Source organism: Rattus norvegicus, chromosome 1 (assembly GCF_021556685.1).
Source record: "Rattus norvegicus strain SHRSP/BbbUtx chromosome 1, alternate assembly SHRSP_T2T, whole genome shotgun sequence".
Taxonomy (NCBI): Eukaryota; Metazoa; Chordata; class Mammalia; order Rodentia; family Muridae; genus Rattus; species Rattus norvegicus.
The window spans coordinates 163,984,609-164,010,162 of NC_141534.1; the positions used below are offsets into that span (position 1 = coordinate 163,984,609).

General features: G+C 43.3%; 2 protein-coding genes across 3 annotated transcripts in view; both read left to right on the forward strand.

Moving 5' to 3' along the window:
• The window catches only part of Nars2 (asparaginyl-tRNA synthetase 2, mitochondrial), a 114,440-nt gene extending 111,453 nt beyond the window's left edge, over positions 1 to 2,987 (forward strand). Inside the window, 1 exon segment of one of the 2 annotated variants that reach the window (NM_001398738.1) lies at positions 1,511 to 2,987. In NM_001398738.1, the coding sequence (NP_001385667.1) occupies positions 1,511 to 1,655 (145 nt within the window). In that variant the 3' untranslated portion in view covers positions 1,656 to 2,987. 2 annotated transcript variants of the gene reach the window in all.
• A 17,782-nt stretch (positions 2,988 to 20,769) lies between these two features.
• The window catches only part of Gab2 (GRB2-associated binding protein 2), a 198,070-nt gene continuing 193,285 nt past the window's right edge, over positions 20,770 to 25,554 (forward strand). The window contains exon 1 of the mRNA NM_053417.2: positions 20,770 to 20,953. Within this exon, the coding sequence (NP_445869.2) occupies positions 20,876 to 20,953 (78 nt within the window). The 5' untranslated portion in view covers positions 20,770 to 20,875. The remainder of the gene's footprint in view (positions 20,954 to 25,554) is intronic.

Sequence of the window (25,554 nt, forward strand, 5' to 3'; positions counted from 1 at the left end):
ATGGTGCTTTGAAGTCTTACTCTGGAGCTGATTTACAAATTATTTGAGAAACTATGAACTTGCTTTAATTTGTGTTTTCTAGCGAGGGACCCTGAGATGGCTCGGTGGGCAAAGGGACTTGCCACCCAACCTGACAGCTTTAGTTGGATTCCTAGGCTACTATCATAAAAGGAGAGATAGGACTCTTAAAAGTTGTCCTTTGACCATGTGTAGGGCTGTCCTCTACCCTTTCTCCCCAAGTAACTTGATTCCATGCAAGTTTGTAGGAATCTGTGTTTCAGTCATGCCTGTCCCATTTTTAGCCATGAAGACTGAAGTGGTAGCAGATCCTGCATGACAAGCCCTGGAGGTGGCTCCATTCCAGAGAAGGGACGCACATTCACTGCCCTAAAGCAGAACCTTCCTTTCACTTCCCAACCCACCAATATGCTTTTCTAGTTTAAAGAAATTGGGTTTTGCAGAGTGAACAGCTACTCTAGAACATTCCCTGCAGGTAAAAGATTGTCTGAGACCAGTGCCTGCTCCTGATAGAATGAGCAAAATCTTGGGGCTGGAGGAATAGTTTAGTGTTTACGAGCAATTGTAGCTCTTCCAGAGGACCTGACTTTGATTCTCAGCACCCCCTCAGCAACAGTCCTTAACTGCAGTTCCAAAGGATCGAATGCCGTCTTGGTCTGCAGGCATTGCACTCACATGGTGCACAAACATGCGGGCAGGCAAACCCCTGTGCACATAAAGTGAAAATAAATCTTTTAAAAAAGCAACATCTTTTGCTACCTCTTTATTCATGGATAGAGAGATGGCTAAGTCGGTAAAGTGCTTGTCACACAAGCTTGAGGATCCGAGTTCAGGCCCCGGCACCCAGGCAAAAAGCCAAAGGCAGCAACTTACATCTGTACCAAAGCACGATAGTGGAGAGGGCAACAGACACAGGCAGACCCCAGGCCGTGGCTGGTGAGCCAGCCAAGCAGAATTGGTGAGCTCCAAATTCAGACTCTCTCTCAACATAACATAGAGAAAGGTTGAGGAAGATGCCTAACATCCATTTCTGGTCTCCACATGTCCCCACCAAGCACAGGTACACAGACAGGCATGCAGCGTCAACAACAAGCTCTTCATTCTCTGTGGTGAGTGACAGGATTGGAGTGAGGGGGAATGCTGTCATTAGCATGCAATAAAAATCATGAGTGTGTTTTTAAGAAGTCTAGTATAATATTTCTGTAGTATCACAAGGCGAGTTTTCTGTATGAATGGTGCTTAGGCAACTTGGAAAGAATAAATGTCAAGTGACAGAGCCCACAACTGCACGCAACCTGCTGCCGTGTGTGAGTGGCCCTGGATAGCTAGGTCACTTTATATCCTCCATTTTCCTGATCTCTGTGGAATGAAAAGATGGATCTGCTCTACCCCAGAGACAAAAAATAAACAACTGCAAAATACTTATAAAGTACGAAATGTCATCAACGCATTTGGTCTCGTTGACAAGTAATGATTCTGTCTCCAAAAACAGGTACCTGGACCTTCGCAAGTTTGGATCTGTGCCGCATGGAGGCTTCGGGATGGGATTTGAACGCTACTTACAATGTATCCTAGGAGTTGACAATATCAAAGATGTTATCCCTTTTCCAAGATTTACTCATTCGTGTCTTTTGTAGCTGAAAGATTGTTTAATGAGAAGTTCTCCATGGCCATGAGTATGTATGGAGAAGACTGGGGGTCTGTGTTCTGGAAATGTGGAGTTCAGGGCACAATTCATAATATATGAAAAATACAAATGGTCTTGATCACCTTGAGGAGTCAAAGGCTTTTCATGGACAAACTCCCGCAAGGAGAAATACTAAGAGCAAGTGGGCTCTCAAATCCGTTACCTAAGTTAAGAAGAAAGCAGTAGTGGCAGGGCTGTCCGGCCACTGGAGGAGCTGGCACAGGAGAGTAACTTGAGCCTGGGTAACATCTCAAGAAAGAAGAAAGGAAGACATGGAGGTGTAGACACTCAGAGTGCCTGATGGTCCTGCCTCACCTTGCTTCAGATCTTGGTAGCTCACTTCCCTTTGGTTTGTTTTGTTTTTGGTTTTTTTTTGGGGGGGAGGGGTTGTTTTGGTTTTTAAACAACTAGTGGCTAAAAAATAAGGTGATGCCGACCCTTTTCTCCCTTGCCATTTAAACCAACAACGCCAGTCTTACTCTCGGTGCTTTACTCAGCTTCATAGAAGAAAATATTCCTTTTCAGGGTCTAAATCAATTAATGAAGTGGCTATTCTGAATTGAAATATTCATCATTGAGTAGTGAAAAAAATCACATTTAATAACTGTTGATCTTTAGTTTTAAAAGTTAAAGAGCTAACATTAACCATTTAAACTTGTCAATCATTGTTCTAGTTCATTTATATTAGATGTTTATAATATTTTTAATAGTCATTAAAATGCTTTTCTAAGTTGATACCTATGAAAGAAGTTATTTTTAAATTCCTCTTGATCCTTTCCCCATGAAATCTGGAAGAAAGATATCTTTAATCAAAGGTGGTATTGGAAATGTGGCCAAATCTACAAGATGGGTAATTTTAGAATATGGTGTGGCCTGGTAGACTGTGACTGGTGCCACTTTTGAGTGCTCAAGATCTGAGACTTCTAACACCTTGGACAACACCACTTGCTTTGTATAGGCTGAAACATCATTTCTTCAGAGCTGTTACAGTACTTGGACACACTTGTATTTGTGTGTATCTGAAATCATGCTTGAACTGGAAATGCAACTCAGGTAGAGCATTGGCCTAGCATGGCAAATGCGCTCTGGGTTTGATCCGAGGCGTGGGTAGGACTTGGGGGTGTCATGCTGTTAAAGCTCTTGACTTGTTTTAGTCTTCACTGGGCTTCATTTATGTGGATCTATTGTTGGTTGTACATTCAGTTGAATTTATATGTATCAAATTATCAAATAATTTTAAAATAACATGCATACCTAAAATAATTTTCAAAGTTTCATTGGATTCTCTTGCAGGTTAATTACTTTTTAATTTAATTTTATGTGTTTGATTGTTTTCTCTACGTGTATGTATGTACACCAGTTGCATGCCTGGTACCACCCACAGAGGCCAAAAGCAGGGGCATCTTATAACCTGGAATTTGTAGTTAGAGAAGGCTGTGAGCTGCTGTGTGGATGCTGGGAATAGAGCTTGGCTCCTCTGGCAAAGCAGCTGGTCCCTCAGCTGCTGAGCCATCTCTCCAGCCCTCGGAGTTTAATTCTCTCTATGTATCCCTGACTGTCCTGGAACTCTCTAAGTAGACCAAACTGGCCATGGCCTCAGTTGTGCACAACCATGCCTGGCCCTCCCTTTGGTTAGTTTTTCACCAGTTTAAGTTGTGTTTCTTAACCTAATTCAGGATTAACATCAGAACCTCAGGGTAAAAAGACACCTGGGAGGTTGACTGGGTTGACCTCCCTAATGCGGAGAACACCTCTGTGCCTGGGCTGTGTGCTTGCTTTGTTTGAGGTGGTGGTGGCAGTTTGTTTTTTTCTTGAAAAGATGTTCATCCCATTGCTGAATCTTTCTGATCAGGATGATAGCTGAGCTAAAGCCTGAGCTCCAGTCTACTTTGCCTTACATACTAAGTTTAGGAAACAATGAGGACAGTAGGCCTTTCATAGGACTCACTGCAGCCATGATTAGAAGTCCATTTGTGTACTGGAAAAATACTGTTTAAGCTTCTTTTGTGTGTCAGTACTGTGCTAGATGCTAAGCAATTCTGAACAAAACAGAAGTGACACTTCATGGAATGTATAACCTATTAGAAAAGACACATACTGAGATATGTATACATTATTTCAAATGTGATGAGAAGAAAGCAGTGTAAAAAAACAGTAAGCATCCTAGAATTCTAAGGCATCTTTGGAAAACGGTGATATTTAGCTTTTGAATCTGGATGGCTAATGACAAAAACCACTTTATTTATTTTTAAGTTATTACATTTATTAATTTGTGGGGACAGTGTGTACACATCACATGCAGGCAGTTGTCGGGGTCAGAAAACAACTTTCCAGAGTCTGTTCTCTTCTTCCACCATTTGGGTCACAGTGATCAAACATAGGTTGTCAGGGGTGACAGCAAAAGCCTTTATTTACCTGCAGAGCCAAGTCACCAGCCTTAGAAAACATTTTAAAACATTTGCAGCGTAGGCTGGTATTGACATAGTGCTGATAATTTTACCGAGTAAGCCCATGCACACTCACAGTCCAGGGAGCTCGTGGCGCTAGCAACTCTGAGCCCACTAGGAGTCATGCCTCTCATGATTTTCAAGAAACTAATCTTACAGGATGGTAGGACATCACAAGAGCCATGATGGAAAGAGTACTGAGTAAGAAGTTCCATGTTCCAGTCTCAGTACCAGTTTATCTGAGGAGTCTTTCTGAGGCGAGCAAAAGCACTGCTTTTGTGTGGTTTGCAGCGGTTCCATTGGCAGGATTCACTTTGAAGGAAATAAACTCTGAGTACCCTTCAGTCTTAGGATTTCCATTGCTGGAAGAGACATCATGACCAAGGCAACTATTATAAAGGCAAATATTTTACTGAGGTTGGCTTACAGTTTCAGAGGGTTAGTCCGTTATCATCATGGTGGGAAGCCTACAGCATGTAAGAAGACATGGTGTTGGAGGAGCTAAGAGTTCCACATCTTGATCTGAAGATAGCCACAAATGACCAATACGCTCACGCACGCACGCACGGATACACCCTTATCAACATCCTCAGCTATAAAGGAAATGAAAATCAAAACTGCATTAAGAATCCATTTGACCCCTGTCAAAATGGGTGTCATCCAGAAAATGTTAGCAAAGATGTAGAAAAAAGAATTCTTTATACACTGTTGGAAGGAACGTAAGTTAGTCCAGCCACTGTGGAAATCAATTTGGGGATTCCTTTTTTTAAGGCAACTAAAAATAAAACATATGATCCTGCTGGATATACACTAAAAGGAAATCAGAAGCAGCATAGCAGCAGGGCCATGCCAGTGCTCACTGTTGTGCTTGCTGTTCATGATAGTCAGGATGAGAAGCAGCCCAGGCATCCATAAACCAAACCAAACCAAACAAACAAAAAACAAAAACCAGCATATATGCTCAGGGAGTATACCATCCGCCTTACATGGAATTATGTCATTTGCAGGAAAATGGATAGAAATAGAGATCATAGTAAGCAAAGTAGGCCTGACACAGACAAATACCACATTTTCTCTTGCTTGCTTGCTTATTTATATGCTTGTTTTGAAACTAGTTCTTACTGTATGACCCTGGCTGGCCTAGAACTCAATTTGTAGACCAGGCTGGCCTTAAACCTCAGCCTCCCCAGCTCTGGAATTGAAGGCATGCACCACAGTGCCAGCTAGAGTACAGTTTTATTTTTTGTTGTTTGGTTTGGTTTGGTTTGAAGATATGGTATAGATAAGATGTAAGTTCTAAGCTACTGCTCCAGTACCATGCTTGCCTACCTGCCGCCATACTTCCAACCAAGATGGCCATGGACTCACCCTCTAAAACTGTAAGCAAGCCCCTAATTTAGTGTTTTTACAAGTCACCTTGGTCATGGTGTCTTTCATAGCAACAGAAAAGTAACGAAAACAAGATCTCATCATATTACCAAGGCGGGCCTGAAAGAACTGATCCCCTGCCTTAGCCGCCTCAGTGCTGGTTTTTACAGGCATGTACGTTAACCCACACCTAGCCCTACACTGATAGATTGTTTTTGGTGGGGAGCATAATTTAACAGTATAGGATCATATAATATTCTCTCTCTGCATGTGTGCACGCATGTAAATACATATAGATGCCAAAGGAAGATGTTAAATTCTCACAGCTGTAATTATAGGGCGTGTGTGTGTGTGTGTGTGTGTGTGTGTGTGTGTGTGTGTGTGTGATGTTCCCCGATCCTCGTTTTGGGCAGCAAACACTCCTTACTACTGAGTTACCTCTTTAATACCATAATAATATTGTTATAATGATTTATATATTGAAAGGTTGGTTTAAGTTGACTTAGGTTTTTCTTGGAAAAATTGATTTCCAATGAGAAAGAAATGAAAATCTATTTTCCCAAAATTTTCAACTATCACCTCCAAATGATAGCTCCAGCAATTCAAGAGTATAATCTAAAAGTATGTTCTAAAATATATATATATATATATATTGTTTTTTTTATTTATTTTTTTTTATTTTCTTTTTTTCGGAGCTGGGGACCGAACCCAGTAGCTCTACCACTGAGCCAAATCCCCAACCCCTATGTATTGTTTTTAAATTTCCATTTGACTGTCCTCTTTGCTAGTGGCAGTTGTCATGGTTTTTGATCTAGGAGAATGTAGTGGTGTGATTTGTGTTCGCCTCTACCCTCTCCATGGTCTGACCCATTGTGGGGACTGCTGAACTGTCAGAGCAGCAAGGAGCTGTTTGAGCTGTGCCCTTCTCCAGCAGGATCTGTCAGATGCTTCTCTTTCTGATTCCAGTGGTTTGCATTCACCTTCTGTATACGCGCAGCCCAGGCATCCAAGCATGACTGAACAGGCACTGGAGAGGCATTGGTGAAGGGCAGTAACTGCCCAGTCCTTGGACTACACTGCTGCTTATTCATGTATTTGTTTTAGTAAGAGGATGAAGTAAGAGCATAGAAACAGCTGAAAGACTGATTGAATTGGTAAATGTGTGGGGTATTTTGGCTTCTGATCAATATTTGTATTCAGTCTACAATATAAGCTATGTAAATTAAGAAAGAAATACATAAGATTAGTATCCAATTGTAACTTCTTCCCAGTTGTTATGACAAATTGAGAGTTAGGAAAAGCACTAAAATGATGACTAAAAGTCATCCTTTATCACCCTGTATAAAAGAGAGACTGTAGGACTTCCATAAGTAACATTTTACCAGGTTCTGGTCAACACTGCCTCGTGGAACCTCAGGGTTCTGGGGTAGCCAGAAGCCTTGGATTCTCTTAGCAGTCATGGCTCCAGAGATCTTATTCAGAGTTCTATCTGTCGTGGATTTACAGCTTGTATTAGCACATGGAGTCTGCCAGGTGCTTCCCAAACTGACCCTGAGGCAGACGGCCTTCAGTAACTATTTCCAGAAGCATGTAGCTGTTGTTGGTCTTATGGCTATCATTTGGACATCATTTTACAGTTTCTAAAATGTTTCCATATGTATTATTTTCTTAATTCATAAAACAGTATTGTCTTAGGGTTTTATTGCTATGAAGAGACACCATAACCAAGGCAACTCGTGTATTGGAACATTTATTTGGGGTTGGCTTACAGGTTCAGAGGTTCAGTTCATTATCAAGGTGGAAGCATGGCAGCATCCAGGCAGGCCTGGCACTAAAGGAGCTGAGAGTTTTACGTCTTGATCCAAAGAAAGCCAGGAGTAGACTACTGTCTTCCAGGCAGCTAGGAGGGTCTCAATCCCCACCCCCACAGTGACACACTTCCTACAACAAGGCCACACCTCTTAATAGTGCCACTCCACCGCCATCTGCCTCTAAAGACGTTAAAGCCAGAACTTCCTAGTAACCAAACAATGTTGTATCTTAAAGCCCAGCATGTTGTAAAACACACCTTTTGCCTCTAATTTCTTTGTTCTACAGAGGGAGAAGGGAATTAAAATTGGAAGGAAAAACAACACCATGTTTGAGCTTAATACATTCTAGTTAAGAGCAACTGAAAATGGGACAAAGGACACTATGTCAACCAATTCACTTCAGCTTACTGTGCCTTGGCTAATCTCCGATTGGAAGTATGATGGATACAGGGTCACAGTATGTAGCCTAGGCTGGCTGGGGTCCTCTTCCTAAACCCTCTTCAGCCTCCCAAGTGTTAGAACTGCAGGCATGCTCTGCCTTATCTTTGTTTCCTTCTTTCTTGATAGGGTCTTATGTGGCCCAGGCTGGCCTGGTACTCTACGTGTAGCTGAAGATGACCTTGAACTCCTGGTCCTCCTACTTCTGCTTCCCAAGTGCTGGAAGCATGGGTTTACACCACCACAGTCGGTTTATGTGGTTCTGGAAGTCAAATCTGGGCTTCCTTTAATGCTTGACAGGCACTCAGCAGCTGAGGGCCATCCTCAGTTTCTTAAATGCGTTTATATCATATTTCCCCTGTGTTTGTCTTAGACTGTCTTATGTATAGAAAGATGGGAGAACTTGGATGAGAATGCTGATATCCTCCCAAGTGAAGGATGGTTGTTATTTAAACAATACTCTTCTGACAATCAAAGCTTAGCAGACCTGTCTAGTAAAAGGCTTGGTATTTTGTCTCACTTCCTTGGTATGAGGTTTAGTTTAGCAGTCCTACATATATCTGACAGAACCCGGGCTGTTTACTATTGTGGCTGACACAGCCTTCTCCATATGCTGGCTCAACAGGAGATTCTGGTTTTCTCATTTTTGTTAGGATCCTAGTTTTAAAACAAAACACAAAACCCAGAGCCTCTAACTAGATATTATATCCCACTTCCCAGCCCTCACATATAAACTACCCTCTCTATTTCCCCTTTCTGGGTAATTTGCCAATTGCCCTTGTAAATAGTAACAACATCGCTGCCTTGATTCTGCTCCAATGGAAGGGTTGATGTGTTGCTTCCTGTTTGGGTTGGTTGGTTGATTGTAGTACTGGCCATTGAACCCAGGACCTCACACATGCTAAACTGACACTCTCCCACTTACTTCACTAGCCTAAACTCACCACCTTAAGAGAAAACTTTTCTATTCTCAGAGTGACTATCAGAAACCCCTGCCTGAGAGTAATAAACCAGTGTGTAGCTTGTTACCAGGTTAGAAATGTGGTGGCACTTGGCTACTCCCAAGCCTTCTCTTCTCCAATACATAACTCAGCTGGGTAACTCCTCTTCTCCTGGGGCTCCAGGTCAGTCCTCAGAAGTGTAGCCTTGAAATGTGGCTTTTGGCCAACTGAAAGCTTCCCTCTCCTGCTCATGCAGCAGCTCCCCAAGTGTGTCCTGTAATGACACTCTTGGTAGGAGAACTATGAAGTCACCCATGCATCACTTACATCCTGTGGTGTTGCTCTACCTCCTGTAAATGCTACTTAAGACTCTTAACTGCACTTTGAGAGAACTCACATGTAATCCCGCCTCCTACACTTCTGGATTACAGAAACCCACAGCATGAGACAGAGCTGAAGCACACTACATTCCTCCACTGAAGATTAGCACTAATACATTACATTTTCTTTGCAATACCTCAAAAGGCAAGGCTTCCTTATGGTTTCCATAAGTTGGTATATGTCTGACCAGTGATCTCTGTAAGTGTAATTCCATCTGCCCTATTCTTCAGTACAGGAGTTTTCACTGGGAAACTGGTGAGTGAGTTAAATTTCCTGCCAGAACATTTTATGAGTATTCGGTGACAAAGAAATGATACAGGCTGTCAAAGACCTTGGTTAAGTCTCTTTGCTGGCTGTGTACGCTCAGCAAGTTATTTAATCTCTGAAGTCTGAAAGCCACCTACAAAATGAGAACAAAGCTTCTACATTGTTGGGAGAAAATTTGAGGTTATGTGACAGGATTTCATAAATCAAAAGCACTGCCCACATTGAAGGTCTCATAAGGGAAAGTTTCAAAATTAAAAGGAAAACATACTTAAATTAACATGTCAATTGAAGTGTTTATAGCTAGTAAGAATATGAGAAAATACACTAAAATATTTGGACAATTAGTTTTAATCTGTGGGTAAATCCTGTGTACATGAAAGAGAGAAATCGGTTATTACAGGGCAGTGGCATTGTGTGACTTCCTTTAAAGGCTTTTTAGGTATTCAGTTCAGGTCAATAAACTTTTATTGACCTCTCACTATGCCACACCCAATGCACTCTCTGGATAGAGATAACTGTGACATGCCCCAGTTCACACAGTCTTTGTCAGAGGTTATGGTTTATATATTGAGTATATCTGGGATAGAACAGCCAGACTTAACAAGTAGATGCCAGAGTTTACATCTAGCTATGTAAGAGTTTCTGCACTGAGAAAAGTTCAGAGGGGTTTTGATTCTTTTATATATGATAAAAGATGCATAACCATACAAATGTCCTACTCAGTGAACATGATGGTGGGTTTGTCCTCCGTATTCATTGTTGTCGCTGTTACTGGAGACTTGTTCTCACCGTGTTAGTCACGTTATAGTCAAGCATGGGGCAGCTTGCCTCAGCCTCCCAAGTACTAGGATTACAGGTATATGCAACCATGCCAGTTTGTTCTCTATACTTTTAAGCTAGTTTTTAAGCCTGTACATGAAGTATGATACCTGGTGGAAACCCATGCCCCACAGCCTTCCATAGCTCTCATCCACATTGCTTCGCCTCCAACACTCTCCCACATTTCCTCCTCTCTATGTGTTTTCTCCTATTCTGGATTCTCTTATGCTAGCAGTATATCAGTGTCCAGGTGCTTCCCCTTCCTTTCTCCGTGCCAGCACCCCTGGGAAGGTCAACTGAAAACAACTTTCCTTTCTCTAGATACTAACATATATGAGTATTTATTTTAAAATATCAGAGTGGGTTTTTAGTGGATTAATGATAGCAAAAACATCCCTAGACTCAAAAGCAATAATCGAAACTAGTACTGGGGTCTAGGAGTGCTGCTCTGTTGGAAGAGTGCTTTTCTAGCATACTCGAGACTCTGAATTTGATCTCCAACACAGCATAAGCCAGGTATAATATATGCCTGTAGTCTCAGGATTTAATTAGTAGATACAGAAGAATAAGACATTCCAGCTCATCTTCGGCTATGTAATGAGTACAAATCTAGCCTGAATTGCATGAGGCTCTCTAATTTTAAAAAATAGTTTTAGGGGCTGGAGAGGTGGCTCAGAGGTTAAGAGCACTGACTGCTCTTCCAGAGATCCCGAGTTCAATTCCCAGCAACCACATGGTGGCTCACAACCATCTGTAATGGGATCCTCCGCCCTTTTCTGGTGTGTCTGAAGACAATGTACTTACATATAATAAATAAATAAATCTTTTTTAAAAAGTTTTAAAAAATAATGGACAATATTCCTCAGCTGAGTATTCTTTGTTGAGCTCTGTACCCCATTTTTAATAGGATGATTTGGCTCTCTGGAGTCTAACTTCTTGAGTTCTTTGTATATTTTGGATATTAGCCCTCTATCAGATGTAGGATTGGTAAAGATCTTTTCCAAATCTGTTGGTTGCTGTTTTGTCCTAATGACAGTGTCCTTTGCCTTACAGAAGCTTTGCAGTTTTATGAGGTCCCATTTGTCGATTCTTGATCTTAGAGTATAAGCCATTGGTGTTCTGTTCAGGAAATTTCATGGCTGAGCAGTACCTAAAGAAATGTTCAACATCCTTAATCATCAGCGAAATGCAAATCAAAACAACCCTGAAATTTCACCTCACACCAGTCAGAATGGCTAAGATCAAAAACTCTGGCGACAGCAGATGCTGGCGAGGATGTGGAGAAAGAGGAACACTCCTCCATTGTTGGTGGAATTGCAAGCTGGTACATCCACTCTGGAAATCAGTCTGGAAGTTCTACCACAGTTGGACATAGTACTACCTGAGGACCCAGCTATACCACTCCTAGGCATATACCCAAATGATGCTCCAACATACAACAAAGACACATGCTCCACTATGTTCATAGCAGCCTTATTTATAATAGCTAGAAGCTGGAAAGAACCCAGCTATCAAAAACAATGGCTTCATAAAAATTATAGGCAAATGAATAGAACTAGAAAATATCATCCTGAGTGAGGTAACCCAATCGCAAAAAAAAAAAAAAAAAAAAAAAAAAAACCACATATAGTATGCACTCACTAATAAGTGGATATTAGCCCAAAAGCTCAAATTATCCAAGATACAATTCACAGACCACATGAAGCTCAAGAAGAAGGACGCCCAAAGCGTGGATGCTTCAGTCCTTCTTAAAAGGGATAACAAGGGGGCTGGAGAGTCGGCTCAGCGGTTAAGAGCACTGACTACTCTTCCAGAGGTCCTGAGTTCAATTCCCAGCAACCACATGGTGGCTCACAATCATCTGTAATGAGATCTGGTGCCCTCTTCTGGTGTGTCTGAAGACAGCTGTAGTGTACTCATATAGCGAAATAAATAAAATTAAAAGGGGGGGTGACAAAAATAGTCATAGGAGGAGATATAGAGACAAAGTTTGGAGCAGACACTGAAGGATTGGCCATCGGAGCCTTCCCTACCCGGGGATCCAGCCCATATACATACAGCCACCAAACCCAGACAATATTGCTGAAGCCAAGAAGTGCATGCTGACAGGAACCTGATATAGCTGTCACCTGAGAAGCTCTGCCAGAGGTGAATGCTTGCAGCCAACCATTGAACTGAGAATGGGATCTCCATTGGAGGAATTAGAGAAAGGATTGAAGGAGTTGAAGGGGTTTGCAACCCCATAGGAAGAACAACAAAACCAACAACCAGAGCTCCCAAGGACTAAACCACCATCCAAAGAGTACACATGGACAGACCCATGGCTCCAGCTGCATATGTAGCAGAGGATGGCCTTGTTGAGCACCAATAGGAGGAGAAGCCCTTGTTCCTGCCAAGGCTGGACTGCCCAGTGTAGGGGAATGTCAGATTGGGGAGGCGGGAAGAGGTGGATAGTTGGATAGGGGAAGGAGATAGGGGGTTATGGATGGGAAACCGGGGAAGGGGACAACATTTGAAATGTAAATAAAAATTATCCAATAAAAAATGGAAATCTTGTGGTATATGCCTGAAATTCCAGCACTCAGGAAGCTAAGGCAAGAGAACAGCAAGTTTGAGGCTAACCTGAGTTTCATAATGAGATGCTATCTCAAAACATACACAAAAATCCAGATGTTCAATTACTAGTCTGTCCCTCGAATCTGTGTTTAGGAAGGTGATCTCTGTGGCATTCTTGGATGCAATGACTTGGCAGGTGACTTCTCAAGAACAGATCTGACTGCTCACCATTATAACCAACAACATGCCATTGAAATGGTATTCAGTTAATATTATTGAATGAATATATCCAGCTGAAAAAATCATACTGAAAATGCTGAGATTTTTTAGTGATTTTCTTTAAGCTTTCTCTAAGTCTAGACAAGTTTCTTGCCTCCAATTTAAAGTCATGCTTATATACTCTAACTCAACAAATGTCCATCGCCTAGATAACCTGAAAGCAAAGTGAAATACCAGTCCCTATTTCTTTAGTCCCCATAGACATGGTGAATAATTTCTGATTTCATCTAAACATACCCCTGAAAACCCTGCTCAGACACTGCTGCAGAGGCCTGCATACCTCTGCTCAGAAGGATCTGGAGCTTCCTAAGAAACCAGTCTGTTCATCTTGGCATTGTGCTGCTGCACTTGGGATGGTAGATTCTCAGCAAATCCTTCCTGAGCTTCGAATCCTAGACATGTACCTGGATATAAGCATAGATTTTGTATTTGAAAGAAAGGCATGCCTTTCTAAGTGGTTTTGAAGGCCAAGTGATAACTAGGTACACACTGAAAAAAGCGGAGTTGCCTTTTATACCTAATGTTCTTCAGACCTGAAATGGCAATACAGTCTTGTAATCCCAATATTCAGAACCTAGCTAGAAGGATTAGCTGCAAGTTTGAGAACCACCTATATACCAAGACTGTCTCAGAGGAGGAGGGGGAAGGAGAGAAGGGGAGAGGAGCAGGACTAGGGATGTGACTCAGTTATAGAGCACTTGCCTCGCATTCACTAAGCTCTTGTTTGAGTCCCCAGGACCTCATAATTGTTTATTGCTAAGTTCATTAATTGGATCAGAGAAATTTCAGAGGAGAATCTTTGAGGTTTTTTTCCCTAGAACTTTATAAAAATATTCAATTACAATTGCTGCCAACATATTTCTAACCACTCTAGGAAAAGAAAACAGTAAGTGAATTTCCAACTCTTTTGAGAGACACTGGACCCTGGATATGCTTGCATGTCATTTGACTTCCAACTGCTTTCCTTTTTTACTTAATTGTGTTTAATATGGTTAATAACTCCTAACCCCAGTGGAGCTGTCATTTAGAAAGGGGCTGAGCCGGAAGCTGTTTTAATTCTGGCTTTTGTTTCAGCCTCTAAATGTAATGCCACATGATTGTTGAGCCAACAGTAATCCAGTTTTAAAAAAAAAAGTCTCCAGAGTTATTACATCATCAGAATTAACCCTGATTACATCAAATTATGTTGAAACAGACCACAGCTGTTTGCCCTGTTGCAGCAACTGCCTGAGGCCTCATCCAGAAGATACATCTGGGTGTCAGGAAGATGTTTGGGGTTTATTTTTGTCCCACAATACTAATGTACGGCGGAAACGATCTCTTCTTCCGCTGCTTGGTAGGAGCTGAAAACTTAGTGACTACCCCAGCAGCAGTCAAAAATCACCTCCATTACCAAAGAAAACGGACCCAGAACCTTTTGTACAATTTTCCATAAGGGGAAAAAGTGTAAGAAGTCAACATAACTGACTAAAGAAGAGGTGGACAGAGGTTATTCAGCTGTGTGTCTAGGTGTGCTAGAACTGGCTCGCGCCTGCTAGTGAAATCCAATTGTTCAGTTGGAATGTAACTTATAAGTTAGTTGTTAAATAATGTTTAAATTGTAACAAAAGTGGAAACTTCGAATCCAGAAGACAGATAGATTGGAGCCCTGCTCAGACATTGTAGGTAGGTGTGGCTGCTATGGAAAATAATCCATCAGTACTTAAGTAGTTGAACAGGGGGCTGGAAAGAGAGCTTAGCAATTCAGAGTGCTTACTATTCTTGCAGAGCATTGGCGGCTGATTCCCAGCACCCACGTGGTGGCTCACAAATGCCTGTAATTCAGTTCCACGGTTCTGATACAATCTTCTGGCCTCTGTAGGCTCCTATGCATGTGTGGTGCACATACACTCATTCAAGCAAATGATTGCACATATAAAATAAGAAAATAAATATATTTTTTAAAGTTGAACAGACCAGACCCACCTGTGCTACTAAATGTGCCTTAGAGTTTCCAGTTCTGGATGCTTATTCCCCAGGTATTGCTTTGCAAGGCTGTGGAACCTTTAAGAGGTGGGCCCTAACTGACCAAAGTAGGTGCCAGGGCCAGGATTTTGAAGACTACACCTGCTCTGAATCCCCACCCCACCCCATTCCAGCTCCAAGCTCTCTTCCTGGTTCAGAATCAGGGAAGAGTTTCTGCCACCAACTGGTCTAATCTTCTCTGCATTCTCCACTACAATGGCCTTAAACCAGTAACCAAATTAAATCTTTCTTCTCTGAAGTTGTGTCTATCAGGTATTGTGTCACCATGATGCAAACAGTTAATAATAAAGCTACTTAGTGAGGTCCTATCTAAAATAAACTGTTGATCAAAGACTTGAAACCATTTGTTTATATAATATGTCTGTGTTTTATGTCTTTATCTTTAGGCTGTAAATAATATGGTGTGTTTGTGTGCATCTTGTGACTCTATTCAAGGATATTAAATTGATAGCCTGAAATGATTCGGGGGTGGAGGATGGATGAGTATTTACTGGCAAATACTCTAAAGCAGCCTCCTCCCTCCCAGAGAACAGTTTTTAGAACATTCAATATCTCACAAGCTTTGGACCAGTCATCTTGGGAGCTGGGGAAGAAATACAAAGTGAGGTCAGGTGATCCCTGAGGCCTTTTTGATCCCCCTACAAAATAAAAAGTACAGATCCACAGCCTGCAGACTCACATAATATGTAATGCAACTTGTGCAGGGAAGTGGTGTTCCTTTGAGGGGTGGGCTTGCCATTGGCCAGGCAAGCCTAGCATTTCTTCTCAGCTTAGGCCTCCAGCCCATTGTGATCTTCCTCTCTTTATGTCTTGAGTGCTCGATTACAAGCATCATGAACCATCATGCCCAAAAGAATAATCTCTGCTCACGCTTAGTGAAACTACTTTGAATCAGGGGGTGTGATTTCTCCTACTTTCCTAGTTCTATGTGGGTAAAGAAGTTTAGTACTAGAACTGAAGTGTTGTTAGTACCAGGATAACCAGAAAGATTCAATGCTTACTCCCCAAGAGGAAGAAAACTGAATTTGGAAACCAAAGGTTAACAGCTCACACTCTGGACCCTGAGGGTATAAATCAAAAGGTCAGAGGAACCATGGATTTTGAAACTTCCCAAGTGTTACTTCTGTTAATTAGGCCAGCTCTATAGCCCCAAACTACACTCCAAGCTATACAGCCATCTTCATGGGTCAGGATTCCCTGCATCTGTTCAGCCAGTCCATCTAGGACTGTGGCTGTGGTAGGACTTCTCTGGGATTCTGGGTGTTCCCAGTAGTCCATGGTCCTACTAGTCATCTCTTTTAAGGAGTGACCATGCACTGTGAATCTGACCTCAAAAATGAAGATATACTCCTGCCCTCAAGGAACACATAACTGATTAAGTATTTGCAATAAAGAAAGTGTGGTAAGTGCTAGGGAAATGGTTCTTGATGTGTATCCAATTTGAGCTGCAGCTCTGTGGATCGGGTAAGGAGCTGGTCCTTGTTTATAGCACTCAGTATTTTTTTAGGAGAATGTGACAAGGATTTGCAGCAGGATCTGTTCAACAGTGATGCTGCTTTGGCCACCATAGCAAAAGATATTCTAAAGAAATACTACCCTGGGTTCGGTCCCCAGCTCCGAAAAAAAGAACCAAAAAAAAAAAAAAAAAAAAAAAAGAAATACTAATATGCCTCCCCTTTCAGCGATCAGACCATTAAAAGAATACACACACACACACACACACACACACACACACACACACACACACACACACACAATTTCTCCAGTTTTCATGCTGGAAGAAAATGCTAATGTTGCTTTAGCCCTGTGCTAGCCAAAGAAGGGACTTGCTTCCTAGGAAGAGAGTCCATACAGTTCTGACAGTTAGGGGGCCAACTTCCAAGATAAACTGGAGCTAAGAAAATGATTGGTCAGTGATTGACAGGACCACACCTGGACCAGAATTACTTATGTCTCTTGCCCTCTATTTAAACCCAAGCCTCAAGTCAGCGATCTCCAGGGTATGAATTTGGGGTCAGGAGTCAGGTCACTGAAACTTTTTATTTCTCAATATGGCCATACTGGATACATTTCCTTTCTCTGCTTTTTACTATTAATGGCCTCCTTATTGGCAAAGGAGGACAGTGATTCCAGTAACATTGTCATCCCCAGCACTGATGAAGCCATGTCCTAGGAGGCTAACTACCACAGAACAAGTAGCAATGGTCCATTGCTTGTTTTTTTTTTGTTTTGTTTTGTTTTGTTTTTGTTTTGAGACAGGGGCTCACTAGCTGTCCTAGAATTCACTGTATAAACCAGGCTGGCTTTGAACTCATGAGACCCACCTGCTTCTATCTCCCAGAGTGCTGGGATTAAAGTTATGCACCACCATGCCTGACTGGTTCTAGATATTGACAAAGGTGAAGTTGAAAAATTGGACAAGCTTAAGCTTTTCAAAGAAGTTTATTTAACAATTCATAGAGAAGAAACCAAATTAAGTCTTAATTGAACCCCAAACCCACCATCCTCAGCCTTGGGTAAGTCAGATAGTAATTTGATGAGGGTAATAAAGTTGGTTCAAAGCAACCAGGAGGCACACAACATCCCCTAGAGGTGAGTGTCCTGAAAGTCACCATCTGAGATAGCTCATCTGCTCACACTGACTTTTTCACAAGCAGCACTCAGTTCTGAAATTAACCTGTCATCTAAATTGAAAGGGAGAAAAGGCAGAAGGGCAAGGACCAACATCCAACCCCACTAGCAGGCGAATCACTGGCTTCAAGCCTTGTGAGAATGGTTATTAATCGCTCCAGCCTGGTGTGCAGTTGAGGACAGCTCTTTCCAGCTCTCTCAACTCATTCCTGGGGTCTGTCCACCAACCCTGCACCTGCTGCTGGCCACAAACCCTCAGCTTTGGGACAGGCACGAATGCAGGCTGCCACCCATAACATTTAAAGCCACGCTGCACCCTTTAGAGCCAGGCTCTGTGGCAACAAGGCATAGGTAGTGTCTGCCTGTCCCCCCAACACACACACACACACACACACACACACACACACACACACACACACACGTACACACACTGCGCATGTCTTTATCTCTGCATGGCAACCTCCCCTAAAATGTTCATTTCCTGGGAACTTAACAGGAATATGGGATTAACGTCCCAAAGAATTCCCCTTAGGAAATACCAGTGGTCTTTAATCAAAATTGCCTAAATTACAATCTAGTGAAGCATGCCCTTGCAGGGCTTAGGGGTCGGTGTCACTCCAACTATTTCCAATAGGTGGCGCCCATCATCGTGTAAATAAATCATTCACATAATTGGTTTTCTATTTTTTTCCAGAGAGATATGGGGGGGGGGGGTGTGCACAATAGCGAGTGGAGAGGACATAATAAAGGTTCAGACAGGAACATTCTGTCCAAGGGCTGTTTCCAGGTCTAACCCACTTCTGAGATTCTGAAGACAGAGCCAGGGAGCCCAACAACAATCATGCTTCCTGTGTGCAGCTAGCTCACCCGGGCAACCGTTGATAAGGACAGTGAAAGTCAGGGTAGGAGAGCAAGGGCTTTAAGTGCAACCCCCTGCCACTTAGTTTTGGAGAAGGATCTGAAAGTTCAGAAGATTCCCAAAACCTGTGCTCTGTAACCATATTTCAAGACCCTTTCTTTGATCTCAAAACACCAGACTGCCAATTTCATGTGGATTTAAAAATAACAACCCGATCTTTGCTAAACAAAACCAATCCAGACTAATAGTTGATGAGTCTCCTATCCTGTGTCTTAAGTCTCATATTCTCAGATTAGTATTCCCACCCTCCTAGGAAAGGGTAGGACATATTTCTGTTTGACTTCCATCACAAACCCTAGTGGCAGCCAATCTTTGCAGATTTCTCAGGCTGCAATCCTGGATACTTGGCACCAGGACTCAAATGTGAATGGAATCAGGGTTGTTTTATTTTGACTGGGAGTCACTGCCTCCTGATTGACTTGGCAGACTAAGTATTTTGATATTTATGTTCACAAAAGGTTTAAGGTCCTGGGAGCCAGGGGTATAAAATGGCCATAATTCTAGTGGTGGCTTAAGAATCCCTAAATTAAAAAGTCAAGGTGATTATGGTCCCAGATACAGCCTAAACATTCTAGCTACGTGTTCCATTGAACTACTCTGGCTACTTGAAGGTCAGTGAAGTAGGAGGGCAAAGGTCTCTTCATCTCTCAGGGTGCCTAGAAAAGCTAAGCACAGAGTCAGAATCAGCTTTTACAATTGAAATGGTTAAAGATTCCCCAATCCAATCAAAATCTGTTGAGCTAAAGGGTGCCCAACTATCTAAAATAACTAGTTTTGCTGCACCCAGAGAAAAGACCAAACTATCCGGAAACAAAGGTTATGGTGAGGCATTGCAAGATGCTGCCTCTCCAGTCGATGCATCAACCACACAGTTACCCTTGTTAAAGTGGATTACTTGCAACCTCCCAAAGAAACTGGAGGGGAACCTACCTTTTAATGCTGTTTGGGAAGGTGCTAAAAAAAAAAAAACTCTTACCAAAGGTTTTGGTTTTGGTTTTGGTTTTCTTTTTTCCTCCACCTCCCCCCTGGAGCACTGGTGCTAAGTGAATGCTTCCTGGTCCTTTATCTCAACCCTCTCAGCACAAGGCAGTGAGAAAGAGCTCTCTATATTCATATTTATATAGGAAAGATCTCACTGCAAGTGAATGGGTGCAAACTCTGGAAATTTTTTTATCACAATTTCTTATTCTTCTATACCTCCTTGTTTTCCAATTCACCTCCTTGTTTTCCAATTCTGCAAAACTTAAAATTTCCTTTTACAGGATTCGTTTTTTCCAGAGGCAACATGGGAGAGCGCCAGCTGGACTTTGTTTCTCAGCAATAAGATTCAGTTCCCCACCCCCACCCCCTTTGATCTACAGACATTACAGCAATCCATCATTCTGAAAAAGAAAAAAGAAAAAAAACCGGGGGAGAGGATCCTCTCCCCTCCTCCCCAAACACCTGGATTAGAAACGACTGCATTGTATGAGCTGTGGGACTTCAGGCTATCTGTAAAATGGGTACAATTACTGCCTATCCAATTTGTAGAGTTGTGAAGATAATCGCTGTGAAGGACTCCCCGTGCACAGTAGGTCTGTTTACTTCTACCCTGGCCTAGAGATGTGAGAGTTAGCTTACAGTGAAGCAGGACACCCATTTCAGCCAGAATCCGACTTATTGAAACCTGAAACTGTGGGACTGGACAGGAAACTGGAGCAGCCCTTGGATCTCTTTCCTACTCTTACACGACCCTGAGGAGGGGTGGGGTGGGGAGGGGGTGAGAATGGGCTCGCTGTTCGATCTAGGGTGGGCAGCCTCTAGCCTTCCCTCGCCCTAGCACCAGCCCCACCTAGAGGTCTTCACGACCCCTCCTGCAGCTCCAGGCTTAGAGGAGGGGAAAAAAAAAAAACAACCACCGCCAAGATCCTGAGGGCGCACTGGGTGGCGGCAGCTCTCCTCGCCTCAAGGCCTCCTTGCCTGTGGTGTCCAGAGCCTGGGTAGTTAGCCTCTACGCCGACCGCCCTCAGGGACCGCGCGGGGCTGTGGGCGTGGCGAGAGCCCGCTTGCTGAGGCGCCCTGGTGGGGCTGGCTGAGAGAGCGCGCGCGCGCGGCCGCAGGACGGGGGGGGGGGGGTTCGAGCGCGCGCAGGCAGCCGAGCCCGCGCGCCTCGCCGCCTCGTCCTCGCCCGGGGCTGCCCGGCCCCTCCCCTCCCCCGCGAGCTGCGCACCGGCAGCCGGCTGACCCAGCAGCCCGCGCCCGCGCCCTTGTCCGCGCGAGCCGGCGGCGGGCTCCAGTCAGCGGGCGACATGAGCGGCGGCGGCGACGACGTGGTGTGTACCGGCTGGCTGAGGAAATCGCCTCCGGAAAAGAAGTTGAGGCGCTATGTGAGTGAGGCGAGCGGGCGCGGCCGGGCGGGCGGGCGGACGGCCGGGGGCTGTCCCGCGGCCTCTGAGGTGGGGGCGCTGAGAGAGGCCGTACGCGGCGAGCCGAGGCCCCGCGGCCTCAGAGGGCGAGAGCGGCGGGGCGCGAGTGGGGCGCCTCACACCTGTCACAGGTGCGCCGCCGAGGGGCGGGGCGCAGGTCGGGGCCGCGGCTCGCCGCCCGCCTCCCCGGGAACTCCTCGCGGTGCCGAAGTTTGTAACGATTGTTCCGGCGATCCGGAGAGTAAACGCCCGGGGCTGAAGGGGCAGAGTCACCCCGAGCGGAAGGGTAGGCTGAGGGGCCGCGCGGCCCCGGGCCCACAAAGGGCGAGGCGCCGCGCCCCTTTCCGGGTCCCTTTCTCTGTCCGCCCCTCCCTGGTGGCTGCCGGCTTCCTTCCAGTCCGCGGCCACTGCATCACGGGCAGCGTCAGCGGCATGTGCAGCGCTTGTATTAAGTGACTCATTTGTTTGTCCCCCTTCTTTCCCATTATTTCGAATGTCTCTCACATACCCCCACCCCCACCCCCACACACACCGCGGCCCTCCGCCCCACCGGGTGACACTGCAGTTTGGTCCTCTATAACTGGCCAGAGTTTTGTGTCATGCAGCCCTTGGTGTCTGGGGTCTGAAGACATGGTTCTGAATTGCTAGGTGGTGCTAGCTGTGTTTACTGAAATTGGTGGGACGGGCTGTCCCCTCTACGTGAGAAACTGGCAACTGAGGTCGGGGCACCCCCTTCTTGTTTAGCGAAGTCAGAGAACAAAATGGTGCCAGGATCGGAGATTGGAGTAGTCTGATGAGTTTAGAAATGGAAAGTCAGTTAAAGGAGTGCAGGTTCTCCCATCTTCTCACTCCTCACTTGCCAAGAAACGTCCTTGTTATGCTGACTGGGAGTGCTGGACTCAGAAATCACCCCCACAGCCTGGAAGTGAGCGGTTGCTTCCAGCTGCAGTGCATCAAGGGAGCTCCCAACAGACCCTGCCCTCTGTCAGCTGCACTAGTGGCTGGCCATGGGGGATAGAAGCTTACCAGAGTTTCCTGTCTCTGCTCCCCAGATCAGAATCAAGGGACTTCTGGCCTCTGGACTGAGGAAGTGACATTCTGTTTTTCAAAGGAAGTGTTGTTGTTGGGGAGTGCAAGTGTGTCAATGAAACCGGGCTTTGACTTAGGTCACTTGCTTGAGGGGAGGGGGGAGGGGGAGAGGCAGACAGGGAATCTTAGGATTTAGTGCATGGTTTTTGAAAGTGAACAGAGATTTGGCATACAGTAATATAGTAGGGGTGTTTAAGCTTTAAAGCTCATTTGGGTTTTTTTTTATGTGAGTAAAATATTTTAATTACTAAGAGCTTTTTGTTTTGTTTTGTTTTGTTCTGTTGCCTGTTGCTGTAGCCTAGGCTTGTACTGCCAGCACTTACATTTGGGAAGCAAGAGACAGGAGGAGCAGAGGTTCAAAGCCAGCCTATTTCTGTTGGTCTAGGCCAGCTTAAGCTACATGAGACCCTGTCTCTCATTTGCATGCCAAACAATACTCACTCTCTCTCACTCACTCTCTCTCTCTCTCTCTCTCTCTCTCTCTCTCAAATCATGCATGTGCACAACTCCAAGATGGCTTAATGGGTAAAAGCAGTGCCCTCAAACCTGTCAACTTAAATTTGGTTCCCTGGAACCCACATAAAGATGGAAGGAGAGTTCTGACCTACACACTCATGTTGTGTGCACTCACACAATCTCTCTCACATACACAGAAATAGTTAAGAAAATGGGGGGGGGGCTTTGTCGGGGATGGGGGTGGTCGTTCATGCCTGTAGATGTGTCCAGCATCTGGAAGATGGAGGCAGGAGTATCAATAGTTCAAGATCATCCTTGACTGCTTAGTGAGCTCAAGGCCAACCCAGACTACATGACCAGCCACTGAAATAGTGTCCAGTTTTAAAAAGTAAAATAAAACTTTCAGATTAGAAAGGAATGTAGCATAGTTGGTAGAATGTTTTCTTAGCGGACAAGATGTTCTGGGTTTTATCCAAGAACATCATAAACATTGCTGGGTGGCACAAGCCTGTAATCCCAGCATTCCAAGGAGGAGAGAGGAGGATTAGAAGTTCAGCTCATCCTTGAATTTGAGAAAACAAACAAAAATATATAGAGATCACTGGAACTTTGTTTTTTAAATATCTTGTAAAAAAGTTGATACTGTTGCTACTTTGACTCATGACTGCATCAACCCTTACCATGAAGATTCTCTTTATGACCTAGCTCTTGAGTATTTTTTAGAACAACTTTAGCTCAAAAATAGCCAAGTTTGGAGGCTTGTGTCAAACACAGATTTTACCCATTTAAACTCCTTTAGCAGTCTTGGGTCCTCTGGTGACCTCAGCCTCCCTCTCGAACTGCACATTCCCTTTGGCTCCAGCCCGGAAGGCACCTCCCACTGTAGAAAGAAGTTCAGCCCTCCTACTTGAAACAGCCAATTGAAATAACTTGTGCTTCCAGTACAGCCTCCTTGATCCACTACATTTCTGGAGGAAAGAGTTGGCTTTTACACACACACACACACACACACACACACACACACACACACACACACATGCACACACGCACACAACCAGGGATTGACAGGTTATGGGCAAAATGTCTAAATTTCAAACCCTTATATTTACCTTTTCCTTTGAAAATCTCTACTATTTTAAGTTAGATCCCTGCCTTGGTTTCTTAGAAGCCCAAATTAGACTCAAGCTTAGAGGTATTTCCCAGCCTTATTGCTACCTACATGCATAACCCCTAAATTGATGTTCTAACTAGTATACACAATAGTCACATGGTACTGTAGAGTGACTTTTCTTTATTTTAAGGATGCATCAGGCATCAGAGATAAGAAGAAAAGTAGCTTATTAAATACAAGGCAGTTAAAGGTTGTTTTGAAAACATAACTCTTTAATTTGTGGGGAAAGTTAGGTAGGAAATAGGGAAAAATACAACTTGGAAGAAGCTATGTTGTCAGGGAAATGTTGTTCTGTTTTGTAATAGAGTTTTACTCAGTAGTCCAGCTGGCCTGGAACTCAATGTGTAGCCCAAACTAGTCTTTAGTTTGAGGTAATCCCCTGATTCTGCCTCCTAAGTGCTGGTATTGAAGGCCTATGCCGCCACATCCAGCAGTTGGGTTTTGTTTTTAGGAATTTTCTTCCTCATTGGATTTTCTAACTGATTAGACATACTAAATAACAAATGATCTAGGGAGTATTTGTTGTGTGCCCTAAAGACATTGGGTGGAAAGAAGGAATATATTATTACCCTTGGTGTATCTGATGGTTGCACTGAGAGGTTGACAAAAGGAGCAGCCTTATTCTCATGTATATATGTGAGTCCATACATGCATGAGATCACACGGATACATGTATTTAAATATCAAGCAGGATTTTTGTGGAGGGAACATTTACAACATACGATGCATTTTAATTTGTTATAATTTCAGTGTTAACGATTTGAGGGGAAAGAAGATTGGTTACAGCACTGCCCCCTGGTGGTTTGTTGAAGAAAGTTGTATCAGTTCTAATGAATAGCTCCAGAAAGCATTTAACTGTTTTTATTATTATTATTATCATTATTATTATCATTGTTAAATATGTGTATTCCAGGGTTTGTATTAGTTAACTAACTCATCCCTTCACTGTTTGCTGATGACCTTCCCTGCTGTGATAAAGAAAATCCATCAGGGTATGGCCATCTGCACAAATACCAGTCAATTTTCCAAATTTACTCAGTGTTTATGATTCTCTTTCTTTTTCCCTCTTCTCTGAGTGTATAAGGTGCCCCACTGTCAGAGCTAATTCTACTACCTGTACTTTGGTTCCTATTCTCTCCTGCCTGTTCAGACAATTCTTTCCATTTTGGTATTTTTTAATTAGTTCTTTGAGAATTTTGTACAATGTATTTTGATCATATTCGCTCTTTCCCAATCTCTTCCCAGGATCCAGCCCTTTCCCTACTCACCCAACTTTCTGTCCTAATCTCCCCTAAACACATCCATCAAATCTAATTTATGTTACCCATTTAATCTTGGATGTGTGACCTGGCACTGCAGGATGATCAACCCACCAAGGGCCAGGATTAAAGGGTGCCACGGTGCCTACCTTATTGATGTTTTTAAAGGACCAGATGTTTATTTCACTGATTTTTATCTATTGCTTTTCTGTTTACAGCTTAATTGACTTTCTGTTCTCTATTGTACACTTTTCTAGTAGCATTTGATTTATATTATTTTTCTAAGTTTCTTTTTTAATGTGGGAGCTTAAATTACTAATTTGAGACTATCCATCTAATAATAATATATCATTTAGTGCTATAAATCCCCTTTGAGGATTGTATTTATTCTAAAAATTCAATAAGTTGTATTTTCATTTAGTTCAATGTATTTTTTTTAACTTCTCTTGAGACTTTCTTTGATTATTTAGATGTATGTCATTTAGTTTCTAAATGTTTAAAGATTTTCTTGCTATTTCTCTTTTCCCAATTTTTTGGATGGCTCCATTGTGGGAATAAAATAAATTCTGTATAATAAAAATTATTTT